Genomic DNA, 13,617 nt, shown 5'->3' with positions numbered 1-13,617 from the left:
CTCTAAAAACCGTCAATTTTCACGTGAAGATATATCCTGACCTCTTTTTAAAGTGATGTTCCTTTCCTTCCCTAATAGTATAAGTTTTGAAAGAGGTGATTACTCCTTTCCCCTTACCATAGTATTGTCCAGGATTTGAAAGACAGATGTCCTCACCCACACTTATGATAAAATCCAGATTTTTAAGCTTCTTCCCCCGCTTTGTATTTGGTCCAATTCTTGAAGTAAGATTAAAGCAAATCCCTTCCTTGCCTAGGTACTTCCTAACCTTTGAGAGTGCATTTTAGACCATGCTATAGATCAGAACTATCACAAAAATAAAAATATATAAATAAACTATCCCAAGCAGACACATGGCTACTCACGTTTGCGGTTGTGATGGGTCATCCCCCAGAGAAACGCTCTCCCCCTGGATTTCATTGAAGCACTTCTCACAGAAATGATACCTGTCAGCAAGAAGGCCATATTTGGGTGAACTGTTTCGTCCACACAACACAGCCCAAGCCAAGCAACGGAGCCACCAATCACAGCAGGCCAAGGAGGGGACGGGAGCAGAGAGCAGGTCATCAACGGCGACAGGGATATTCAATGATGTAGATTTATGGGCCCCACAGTTTGTGTTTGGTTGGTTTGGTTTTTTGGTTTGGTTTTTTTGCAATCAAAGCCAAGTGCAGACAACGACAAGCATGAAGGAGAAATAAAAAATAACACACACACGAACAAACAAAGAAATGGGGGTTGTAGGACAAAAACAAAAAACACAAAAGCAGGACAAGACAACACAAAGCAGAAAGCCAAGGCAAAGCACAGATTAGCATTAAATCTCAAATGGAATCACAAGCAGCAACTGATTATAGCAAATAAAACAAAAGAGTATTCCATTTTAGCATACCCGCACCCTCTTCATTTTAAAAAGCAATGCCATATAAAGCAAAGAATCAAAATGAGGAAAGGGAAAAGGGTAGAAGGAAGGATGGATTGCTACTCTGGCATCTGTATCAGGATAGCAATTCTGTCTGCAAGAGCATCTGCTAGGAGATGACCGGAAGGGGGAATCTTCCACCTTAAAAAAACACTCAAAGACTGAAGGGCCACAGGATTCTCTCCTCACTGAAGAGGACCCAATGGGTTGCAATAAGCTACAAGATTCTCACTTTTATCAATTTAAAGGGACAGTAATCTGTCCTCAAAACCACCATCCATTTGTTTTAGGCCTGTCAAATTATATGTAAAACAGGTATTTGAAATGTATTAATTGCATTCATACTGCTCTAGATTCACACAGTATTGCCATACCCCAATTTTGAGACATAAATAGTTTAGACATCAACAAAATGAAACCATTCTGTGGTGTTTATTTGTATTTGAATGAAACTAGAGTGTTTTATTCAAGATCTGTTCCCCACCCCTCAAAAGTCTATTGAAACTGCAGTCTCTCCATTACTAATCATGTTAACTGGAGTGCACAAAACATCTAAAAACAAAAGGAACAAAGAAAAATAAAACAAGTTGTGACAGTTTATCATAAAGCAACACAAACCAACACTATGGGATCTGTAAAGCTAAAGAGGTCACTTTATCCTCTCTGAGCTCCCTCCATTACAGATGGAAGCTGAATCATGATTTTACTTAAACATATATATGCACAGTTTATATATTACATACACACATTTATTTAAAGATCAGAAGTGAATGATACTCAAGTTATGGAAGCAAGTGTGGGTTTAGGAAGAAGATTCTTCTGGTCCATTTAGTGCTCACCAAAGGATGGCACATGAAGAGAAACTACTGACTCATGGCATGAAATGTTCTTGCATATAAAACTACTGAACCTTCAGATTCAGATTTCTTTTTATGAGACACTATGACCTCTTTTCCCCACTCCTCCATTCCCACCCCTAAAAACCTCCCTTGATGCATTGCAGCAACCCTCTCCCTGCAGTCAAAGAGGGCTGGATGCAACTACTATTCTGTAGATTCTCAATGCTTCTTTCCACCCCTACAGGCTGAATACACTTCCTCTCCCGAAAGACCTGGCTGGCTTCAGGATGAAAAACTTATTTCTTTGGAAGGTGCCAGACCAGAGAACAGAAAGCAAGAACCACACTGAATAAAAGGTGGCATAACTGGAAGATATCTCCACCCCTCTGTTTAGACTGAAGCGTTTATTAACAAACGAAGGGCTGGTTTCAGACTGGGTTTAGTAACAAACCAAGGGCTGCCATCCCTGAATGTTAAGCATAGTTTTCTTTCAGGATAATAAGAAATATCTAGCAAGAAACCTTCCCTGGGAAGTCAAAGAGGTTTTAATCCTTTAATAAACTGCAGGTCAAACATATTAGCCAGGAAGAGAGTTTTGGAAGTGACAGTATTTTATATTGTTGCTGACAGCCACAGAAACGCAACGATTTGCTCAAGGGGGCTTGTGATGATAAAAGCACCAATTCCCTCAGCAAGATTTGAATAATTAATGAAGTATGTGTCAAAGACAGCTATGTTATTCACTGCAAAATTCTTCAAAACAATAGCACAGAGAACCAGTTACTTGCTGAATATGATCAGAAGTTCACTGCACAAAAGAAAGTTACTAACTACTTATCTTCTGAAGGATTGTTGTGTACTGTTTGGCAAGGAGGAAGGGCGATATAATTTATTATAGCATAATATACTGATGAAAACAAAATCTAACTACAGGATAAAAATCTACTGAATACTACAAGTGTGGGTTTTTTTTTTTTTTTTTTTTGAAGACAAAGTAATAAGAACAAAGGGTGCAACAAGTTTTTTTTTGCAGAATGGCAGCTTGCTAGTACACAATGCAAGCTGTTCAAGGTATTTCCAGAAATTTAGAATGTGACATGAAGGTATACACATGTATGAAGGGTGCATACATATACAGGCACGCTCTGCCCATACATTGATTGGCAATGCATGCTGTAACCAGTTTTACTTACCTGTTCTGGTAACTGTAATAAGTGGCATCTCGAGGGATTGTGCATAGCTGTTTGCCATAGCAACACAAAGTCTGTGGAGAGAACTCCAACTGCAGAAAGAGAAATTTTCTTAGTATTCATGCATGTTTCCACTGGCTCTCCATGAGAAGTGGGTATGACCCATACAGCAAAAATCATCTGGATTACTACAACTGCACCATTCCGTGCACAGATCTGAAGAGTACCATATGAGAGTCTATACTGAATGTTAACACTATAAAAATATTCTGTTCAGCTGTCATTTACAAGTTAGCCATTTCTTTATGCACTTTTCCCCAACAGGGAATTCACTTCCCTATTCTATGATTTGATGAGTCAATTATATAATGCCACAGAGAGATCATTGTTATAACACTCAGAAAAGCTGATGTACCTATTCCAAACTACATTAAGCCTTAATACATATCCTCACAAGCTTGCTTTTGGTGTATTATATAAAAAAATGTTGGTTTTAAGCAGTTTGTGTAGTATTAGATATTTTATGACCAAGATTTTAAAATGGACACCTAAAATTAGAGTCTAAGGTCACATCTAACACTGCAAAGAATCCCATTAGCAAGTGTTAGAGCCTGGTTCAACAGGTACAGGGCTAAAAACAGCAGCACAGACATTCCTGGTTGGACTGGAGCACAGGCTCTGAAACCTGGCGAAAGGGAATGGGTCTCCGAGCCTGAGTGGGAACATCGACACTGCTATTTTTAGCTCCATAGTCCAAGCCTGAGCCAGCTGACCAGCCTCAGATTCACTGACCTTTTTTTGCCCTTAAATATTTAAATAAGTGGCTTGATTTTCAGAAGTTCTGAGCACCAACAGCTCCCACTGACTGCTGCTCCTATGCTCTTTCCTATTATATACATTACACATGGAGATGGGAAAAAAGTATAAGGAAGTTGCCCTTCCTTACCTTTCTCCCACAGCAATAACCAAGGCTCTGCATAACTGGATCAATTTCTTGTTCAAACACCTCTGCCAGTCTGGAGCAGTACTTATACACGCGGGATGTCTTGCGGTTATAGAGCCAGGCGTTGTTGAACATGAGCCAGATATCATCCACATATTGCCAAGGCTCCTGGTACTGTCCTGTGTCTAGCTTCCTCTTGATGGTAGAGAGGTCCATGGGGTTCTTTACTATATCAAAGTAATCCTGCAAGAATGAGCGGCATTTCAAACAAGATCAGAGAAAATGTATTACAACATGATAGCATGTGTGTTCTTTAGATAAGATTCCTCTTCAATACTCTTGCAAGCATTAGAAGTACCAACCCTAGAACAAAAGAGCTGAGTAATGCCAACCATGGACTGTTTGTGACGTACAGTGCTCTCTCTCAGCAACGTCATCTCTCCCACGAAGGTCCTTCCTTCCATTATTTTTCAAGGTTGTAAGGGCAAAGTAAAGTATCCAAGAAATGTATTCTTGGATACTTTACATTGCCCTTCCAACCTTGGCCAAATAAAACCACTTTGCTATTGGTCAACTAGGACTAAGATGGCCAGGGAGGAGACTAGAAGCCCACATTTACAATCACTATTATTCTATTACATACTTTCATTGCATATCTATTTAGTTTTATATTCAATTTAGTATTGTTCTGAAAATGTAATATTGAAATAGAAGTCATGTAAAATAGAACAATGACTGTACATACTGAACAGGTCTTTGCAGGAATTGTGGACCAAAGCACCAGAAGCAGGATGCTGTCACGAGTTTTAACCTTTGATACACGATATATTTGTGTGCACCAAGGAAATGAAATTAGTCTATCACAGTGATACTTGGACCTCTGGTTCAGGAGCCAAATTAGCACGCACCATTACCCTAAAGAGCCACAGTAATGTGAATTAGTAGTTTCATTTACTACAGTATTGGTCATATTTGAACAGTATGACAGGGGAAATACTTAGTGTTACTTATAATTCTTACATCAAATAAGCTAATAATTTGTGCGAACTGATAACTTGATTAATAATAATAAAAGCATTCCTAATTGGTTAATGATTAAATCACACAGTTCTAATATCATGTGCTGCAAAGAGCACTGGCTAGATCCAACCACCTTGACCTGGGTTTTGTTTTTCCTGCTTCTATAGCATTTAACAGTGCATGATGTAAGTTACTGTTTAAATGAATTTTCCAAAAATTTTAGCATTGATAAGCTTCCTGAACAGTTGAGAAACTAAACTGTTGCCACACACTTAGGGCAAGAACGGCTTCCCTGGTTTCCCAGGACTTTGTGACACTTGCAAAAACAGGACAGTTTGCAAAATGTCCAGCAAAAGCCAGTATATGTAGGATTCCGTCAATAAGAATAATTTGATGTCTTCCCATTCTTCTATTTTCTCTTTACCAGAAGACAGAAAAATAAGCCTTAAAAATAAGTTTCTCTATGCCACAGATGTGGTACATGCCAATCCTAAATCCAAATTCTTCGAATCTATCTAGCTATATAAAAATGGAGACAGGACTAAAGCAGGCCATTTGCTCTCCTCAGGCAGACAAGTCCTGGAGTAGAAGCTAGGAGTTAAAAAGCAGGGAAACAGCTTGATAATAAACTTACAGGAATTCCTAGTAGTTGGGGATCCACAGGCTGTCTGAAAGGAAGGGACTCAGGATCCTGCCGGTAAAGCGCCTCCAGTGTTGGCATAAGTGCCTGCCGCAACTCTTCAGGTTTGAAAACTTTTGAAAAATAAATACATGCAAAGTTGGAGTAATGGCCAGAAGCAAGAAATCTGCTGTAAAATTTGAAAGCTGTTGAAAACACTACCTACACACTGTATATAAAAGACACATATTGCGCTTACACCACTCAGTGCAATGCTAGGTTTTGTGGAAGACAGAAATCTGATTAACAGTGAATGACGTGAAGCCCATAATGTGAAATGACATACTGAATACAAAAAAAAACATTTACTTACATGTACACTAACTGTTGTTCAAGATGTGTTGTGCACATATACATTCCATTGCAAGTGTGCACACCCAATGCACTCAAATATGAGATCTCTGCCAGCTGTACCACAAGGTAGAGCATAAAAGGGGCATGATTGCCCCCTCCCTCCACTCTTTCGCTGCTGTCTAATACCTGAATTAGCAGGGAATGTATATGTGCACACCACAACTCAAAGAAGTGTTACTGTACAGTTAAGTAGCCATTTTTTCTTCTTCCAATGATTATGCACATATACTTTCCACTGCAGGTGACTCACCAGCAGTTTCCTTACAGGTGGAGGGACTTCAGATTATTTGAAAAGAAACTGAAGCACCAACTTATTACACTACATTAACATCAGCATCTGGAGAAGACATGTACCAACCACACTGCTGCTTTGCAGGTATCAACTACAGGAATGCTGGTCAGGGAGGTTGATGAAATGGAATAAGCCCTAGTGGAATGTACCATTACCCATAGTGAAAGAGAGACGGTAAGATCATAGCAAAATCTGCAGTCCAAAATCCAATGAGATGCTGAGCACAGGCTATAAACAGCCTGTAAGACTATGTGAAAAACTGCAGTGTCCAGGTAAAATGCCAAAGCACTGCAAACACACTAGGAATGAAGTTTTTCTTCAGTCTTGAGAATGAGGGCTTGGGAATAGAGCCCTGCACGGATACAAATTCATATCTAGAAAAGGAGTACTTGTGGCATCTTAGACACTAACAAATTTATTAGAGCATCGGATGCATCCGATGAAGTGAGCTGTAGCTCACGAAAGCTTATGCTCTAATAAATTTCTTAGTCTCTAAGGTGCCACAAGTACTCCTTCTCTTTTTGCGAATACAGACTAACACGGCTGCTACTCTGAAAATTCATATCTGTGGACATAAAAATCTGTATCTGTGGAGCTGCAGGGCTCTACTGGGAATCACAGTGGTGAAAGGAGCAGCACGTTGGGCTGCCACTCCCAGGAGCCAGCACCCCGCACCAGCAGCTCCTCCGGCGTGGCTGTACTGCTCCCAGCCCTGTCCACTGGGGCGGGCACCAGACTCACCAGCGGTCACGCTAGTGCCTTCAAGTGGCACGCATGCTCCCAGACAAGAATCCCTTCCATGCAACGGTTTGCGTCTCCTGTCCAGGGGGCATGTGAGCTGCCTGAACACACTAGTGTGACCAGGGACAGCAGCCAGTGAGCCTGGTACAGCTGCAGCCAGTAGAATCATGCCAGAGGAACTGTGAGCATGGGACACTGGCTCCTAGAAGCGGCAGCCCAACGGTACTGCTCCTTTCACCACTACAGTTCCCGTTAGAGCCCTTCAGGTCTGTGGATACCAATTTATATCCGCAGATATAAATTTGTATCCCAGCAGGGCTCTGTTTGGGAAGAACACTAGGAGACTAACAGTCCGATTAAGACGGAATACTGATACTACATTAGGCATAAATTTAGGCTGCAGCCTAAGAGAAACTAACTTTGTGGAAAACTGTGAAAGGAGCGTCAGCTAGAAGCACCTGAAGCTCTGAAACTCTCCAAATACATGAATTTGTTACAAAAAACCCTCTGTTTCTTTGAGAACAGCAGAAGAAATGTTGCTGCCAGGGGCTCAAAAGGGGTGCCATTAAGCAAGATGGTACTAGATTCAGATCCCATAACGGTACTGGATCAGACACAGGCGGGTGCACATTAACAAGACCCCTTTAGAAATCTAGAAACCATGGGATGTGAAAACACAGAAAAACTATCCATGGGAAGGTGCACTGCAGAGATGCATGTTAAGTGGACTAACAACTAATTGAGAAATCAGAGGATTTTCAATGCAGTTGATTATACATATATTGGACTATCTCTGTGCAATTTGGTGGTAAATGGTGAGATTCCACCCAGATCAAAAACGTTTTTCATTTTGCTGTACACATGGCTCAGGTGCTGCTTTTCTGCTGCTCACCAAGGTGGCTTTGACATCTAGGGTTCATAATCTCTCACAATTACTCAACCAGAGATCACTGATGCGGTGAGGTGGAGGGACTGCAGGTTTTGATGCAGACACCTGTCCTGGTTTTGAGCCAGGAGATCCTCAGCCAGTGAAAGTTATGGGTGACCAAGAGGAGAGCTAATTAAGGCCGGAACCAATGTTGTCCCTGCCAGGCCAGTGCTACAATGATAAAAGTTGCCTTGTCTCTTTTTAGTTTCCTGATCATCCTCAGAATGAGAGGGCCTGGAGGGAGTGTGTACCGAAGATGGCTTGACCAGGGGAAAAACGGTTACCATACCTACGTTTTGTAACTGTTGTTCTTTGAGATGTGTTGCTCATGTCCATTCCATTCTAGGTATGTGCGCACCCACTCGCACAGTTGGAGACTTTTGCCTTAGTGATATCTGTAGGATTGACCCTTGAGTGCCACGCTCATGTGTCAGTATATTAGGCGCCGCCAACCCTATGCCCTCTCAGTTCCTTCTTGCTGGCAACTCTGAAAAAGGGGTAGGAAGGTGGGTAATAGAATGGAAATGAGCAACACATCTCGAAGAACAGTTACAAAATGTAGGTAATTGTTTTTTCTTCCTCGAGTGTTTGCCCATGTCTATTCTATTCTAGGTGACTCCCAAGCAGTATCCTCCGAGGTGGGCTTCGAGTTCACAGTTTAGCGGCTTGTAGTACTGCCCTACTGAAGCCAGCATCATCCCAGGCCTGCTGGGTAACTGCATAGTGGGACATGAACGTATGAATGGACGACCAGGTAGCCACCCTACAGATATCCCGGATAGGCACTTGGGCTAGAAAAGCTGCCAGAGGCTTGCGCCCTGGTCAAGTGGGAGGTTACGACTGCTGGAGGGGGCATCTTCACCTGATCATAGCAGTAGCAAATGCAGGCGGTGATCCAAAAAGAAATTCTTTGAGCAGACAGTGTGTGTGACCTTTCACCCGGTCATCCACACAACGACTTGCAGAATGGCTTGGTCCTTTCAATGTAGAAGGTAAACGCTCTCCTGATGTCTGGGGAATACAGCCTACGCTCTTCCTCCAACATATGTGGCTTTGGAAAAAAAAGACAGAAGAAAATGTCCTGGCTCGTATGAAACTGAGTGACTACCTTGGGCAGAAAACACAGGTGTGGCCTCAGCTGGACCTTGTCTTTGTGAAAGACCAGTATAGGGCAATTCCAAGGTGAGCGCCCTAATCTCAGAGACCCGGCGGACAGATGTTACTGCAATCAGAAATGTGATCTTCCAGGACAGGAGAAGAAGAGAGCAGGAAGCCAGAGGCTGGGGGTGGGGGAAGAGGAGGACAAGAGATCCCAGTGAGCGGCGACAGCACCAGATTCAGGTCCCACAGAGGAACGGGATCCTTGACATGCAGGTAGAGGTGCTCAAGGCCCTTGAGGAACCAGGCTGTCCTGGGCGAAAACTGACCTACCCTTGAGCGGCGGACAAAAGATCAAAATAGCAGCCAAGTGGACCTTGACAGATGAAAGGGACAGGCCTTGGAGTTTGAGATGCAGAAGGTAATCCAGGATTAACTGTAGCAAGGTTTGCTCAGGCTGAACGCCCTTATCGAGGTCCAACAGGCAAATCACTTCCATTTGGCTAGGTAAGTTGCTCTGGTGGAGGGCTTTTTACTGCCCAACAGCATCTGTTGGACATCAGCTGAGCACTGCTGCTCCTGCTCATTCAACCATGCAGCAGCCACGCCAGTAGATGCAGTGCTGCCAGGTTCAGATGCAGAAGACTGCCGTGGTTTTGGGACAGCAGGTGCAGCCGGAGCGGTAGCTGTAACAGAGCACCCACCGAGAGATCCAGCAGTGTACTGAACTAGTGCTGGCACGGCCAAGCCGGCACCATAAGGATCACCTTCACCCTGTCCTGCTTGATCTTCATGAGGACTCTGAATTAACAATAATGGGGGGAAGGTGTAAAACAGAGCCCCCGAGCACAGGAGCAGAAAAGAGTCCAACAGGGAGCCTCTGTTGATCCCCCGAATCGAGAAGAAAATATGGCATTTCCTGTTTTGTCTGGACACAAACAGGTCCACCTGGGGAGTTCCCCACTTGTGGAAGATGAAGCTGACCACTTCCAGATGGAGGGACCATTCGTGGTGAGATGAGAAGATCCTGCTGAGGTGATCTACCAAAGCGTTCTTGGTCCCGGGGAGGTGAGCAGCTACGAGACGGATGTCATGCTGCAGACAGAAGTCCCAGAGCCTGAGGGCTTCCTGGCAAAAGACAGACGATCTGGCTCGCTTTGCTTGTTGGTATAGAACATAGTTGCTCGGCTGTCTGTTAGGACCTGAACCATCTTGCTTTCTATGTGAGGTAGGTGGTTTGGCAGGCCAGGCAAACCACTCTAAGCTCCCTGATGTTGAAATGTAGGGAGTGATTGCGACTGGACAAATGACCTTGCATGCCGAAATTGCCCAGGTGGCCTCCCCACCCCAGGTCCGATGCATCAGAGATGAGGATCACCAATGGGGATGAAGCAGAGAAAGGGATTTCTTTCAACACTGATGCAGGATTCTGCCACCAGGTGTGTGAGGACAGTACATGGTCTGGAACCCTGACCATGCTGTGCGTGTTGAGGATGTAGACAGATGCTAGCCATGCCTGCCGGGGCCTGAGGTGGAGCCATGCGTGCCAGACCACATATGTGCAGGCTGCCATGTATCCCAACAACTGCAGGCACATGTGACCGATGGTGAGAGGGTGGGTTACATGCATGAGATGAGGTCCGCCATGGCTTGGAACCGAGCCTCGGGAAGGAAGGGTCTGGCCCAAGGAGAGTTGAGCATCACTCCAATGAATTCTATGCGCTGCAGTGGAGTTAAGGTTGACTTTCTCTCATTTATTACCAGTCCCAGGTCATGACAGGTGGAAAAAAAGATTGAGATGCCACCCCACCTGATCCTGGGACCAGCACTTTAGTAGCCAGTCATCAAGGTATGGGTTGAACGCCCTGACGCCGGAGGTAAGCAGCCACTGCCACTATGTACTTTGTGAACACTCTTGGGGCTGACAAAGGGCATTGCTGTGAATTGAAAATAGTGCTGGCAAAATATAAGAAAAGAAAGCGCCTGCACCCTGGGAAAATGGAAATGTGTCCTTGAAGTCGAGGGTGGCGTACCAGTCTCCCAGATCCAGGGAAGGGATGATAGAGGCTAGGGAGACCATGTGAAACTTGAAGTTCTTGAGAGACTTGAGACGACGCAGGTACAAGATGGGTCGAGGCCCCCTTTTGCTTTCGGGATTAGGAAGTAGCAGAGTAGAACCCCTTTCCCTTCATGTTCTGAGGGACCTTCTCTACTGCCCCCGGCACAGGAGGTTTTTGATCTCCTGGACAAGCAGTTGCTCGTGAGAAGGGTCCCTGAAGAGGGATGGGGATGGGGGGAGAGAAGGAGGGTCGGCCACGAATTGCAGGATATAGGCTGAAGAAATTGTATTGAGCACCCAACAGTTCCAGGTTACCCGAGACCAGACTGATCAGAAGAGGCGAAGGCAGTCGAGGAAAAAGAGGGAGGATGGATCCAATCGTTCCCCTCTATTCGACGTTGGTGAGGCCTCATCTGGAGTACTGTGTCCAGTTTTGGGCTCCACACTACAAGAAGGATGTGGAAAAATTGGAAAGCATCCAGCAGAGGGCAACAAAAATGATTAGGGGACTGGAACATATGACCTATGAGGAGAGGCTGAGGGAACTGCGATTGTTTAGTCTGCGGAAGAAGAATGAGGGGGGATTTGATAGCTGCGTTCAACTACCTGGAAGGGGGTTCCAAAGAGGATGGATCTAGACTGTTCTCAGTGGTAGCAGATGACAGAACAAGGAGTAATGGTCTCAAGTTGCAGTTGGGAAGGTTTAGGTTGAACATTAGGAAAACTTTTTCACTAGAAGGTGGTGAAAGCCTGTAATGTGTTACCTAGGGAGGTGGTGGAATCTCCTTCCTTTGAGGTTTTTAAGGTCAGGCTTGACAAAGCCCTGGCTGGGATGATTTAGTTGGGGACTGGTCCTGCTTTGAGCAGGGGATTGGACGAGAACCTCCTGAGGTCCCTTCCAATCCTGATATTCTATGACTCTGACTCTAAATGACTGGGGTGTCGTCCTCGAGCGCACCCTCAAAATGACTGCTTCTGGCCTTCTTGGTTTCTGGGAGGGTCAGGCTGAGCAGATGGGTGGGAAGACTGAGTGTCGCTGCTTAGACCCCTTGGCTCTGTCCTTTCTCCTCTAGGAAACCGATCGGGGATTTTCACAGGACCTAGACTGCAGGGGCAGAGGACGGAACGGCTTCCTGCCCTGCTGAGTGTGAAGGCTCAAGGAGCGGAGGGTGGCACGGGAGTCTTTAAGGCCGTGGAGCCTTGAGTTTGTGAGCTCAGAGAAGAACCCCACCCCCTCAAACGGGAGGTCCTGAATCGCGGCCTGCATCTTTTGGGACAATCTGGAGGACTGCAACCAGCAGCTGCACCTCATGGCCAACACGGAGGCGACCACCCTAGCTGCTGAGTCAGTTGCATCCCAGGCCATTTGGAAGGCTCCCCAAGCCACCCCTCTACTGTTGTCTACCAAAGCAGTGAATTCCTGGGCTCAAGCCTATGGGAGGGCCTCTTCAAACTTGTTAAAGGAGTCCCACAGGTTAAAACTGTATCTAACAGGGCCTGGTGGTTAGACACCCTGAACTGTAGGCTAGCCATCCAATAAAATTTCTGCCAAATAAAACAAGTCTCTTGGCATATTTGTTCTTTGGTGTGCCACTAACGTAGCCAGACCTGTGCCTTTCATTCACAGTGGACCCAACCAGCGACACCGCTGGAGAGTGCGTGAAGAGGGGATGACGACTTCATCACCTGTGGAGGAGCAGGTTTCCTCTCCCTCTCTGGGGACAGCTCCTTAAGTGCTGGGGTTTGGTGCGCTGCCCCTGCGTCAGATTTGGAACCGGGTTCCGACTCCTGTGCCAGCAGGGCCAGTTTGTCCAAGGTGGCCTGGGAGAGCTGGTGGGAACATGTGACCGGCATTACTGGCACACCGCACAGATTCCAATACCACCGAGTGGGCTACTGTCCCTGCTGCCAGGTTGTTGCTGCGGGTGCTGCGCCGGTCTCACAAGTCAGCAACAAATCACCCCTTCTTGACGAGGGGCTGAACTCCCAGTCCGACTCTGACCACTGCCCTTCTGGCAACCAGGGCGGAACTGTCAAGGCCTGAGTCTGCGGACTGACTCTGGTCTGCAACCGGCGAGGTGAGGGTGAGAAACGGCGCCTGCCTAATGAACGGTACCGGAGGGAAGGGGACCACTGCCCTGACAAGGAGCGGCCCAGCCTGGGTGAGGACCGACATCCGGTAAACCGTCTGGATGAAGGTGACCTGAGCCTCGGCGATTTCAGACAAGAAGCTCGCCAGTATGGTGGTATGGGGACTGGTGTCTCGATTCCGGTGTCCCATGTCTTGCAGGTGGAGAGCATGTTGAGGACCTGGAACTGTAAGCTGGAGATCTAGGATATGGTACTGGGGTCCGAGACCTTGGAGATCTGCACATGCGGTCTGGTGACCGAGGGTGTACCACTGCCCTATGAGGCAGTCCCATGATCAGCTTGCCCTTAGACGTCAGGGTTTTAGCAGAGTCTGCGGCCTGGTGTAGCACCTGCGGTGCCAGTCGGCCTACTTGTTCTTTAGCTGCAGGGGTCACCTTGGGCAATGAGGGCCCTGGGAGGGA

General features: G+C 45.7%; 1 protein-coding gene across 7 annotated transcripts in view; it reads right to left on the bottom strand.

Annotated features, from left to right (window-relative positions):
- Window positions 1–13,617, bottom strand: part of LOC119849916 (histone acetyltransferase p300) — a 132,260-nt gene that overhangs the window by 24,954 nt on the left and 93,689 nt on the right. For all 7 annotated transcript variants that reach the window (XM_038387311.2, XM_038387314.2, XM_038387313.2 and 4 more), the window contains exons 17-20: window positions 5,549–5,667; window positions 3,898–4,137; window positions 2,955–3,043; window positions 366–446 (exon numbers count right to left, since the gene is read on the bottom strand). In XM_038387311.2, the coding sequence (XP_038243239.1) occupies window positions 366–446; window positions 2,955–3,043; window positions 3,898–4,137; window positions 5,549–5,667 (529 nt within the window). The remainder of the gene's footprint in view (window positions 1–365; window positions 447–2,954; window positions 3,044–3,897; window positions 4,138–5,548; window positions 5,668–13,617) is intronic.

This window comes from Dermochelys coriacea, chromosome 1 (assembly GCF_009764565.3).
Source record: "Dermochelys coriacea isolate rDerCor1 chromosome 1, rDerCor1.pri.v4, whole genome shotgun sequence".
Taxonomy (NCBI): Eukaryota; Metazoa; Chordata; order Testudines; family Dermochelyidae; genus Dermochelys; species Dermochelys coriacea.
The sequence above is the reverse complement of the archived record's forward strand: the minus strand, read 5'-3'. Positions and strand labels throughout refer to the sequence as shown.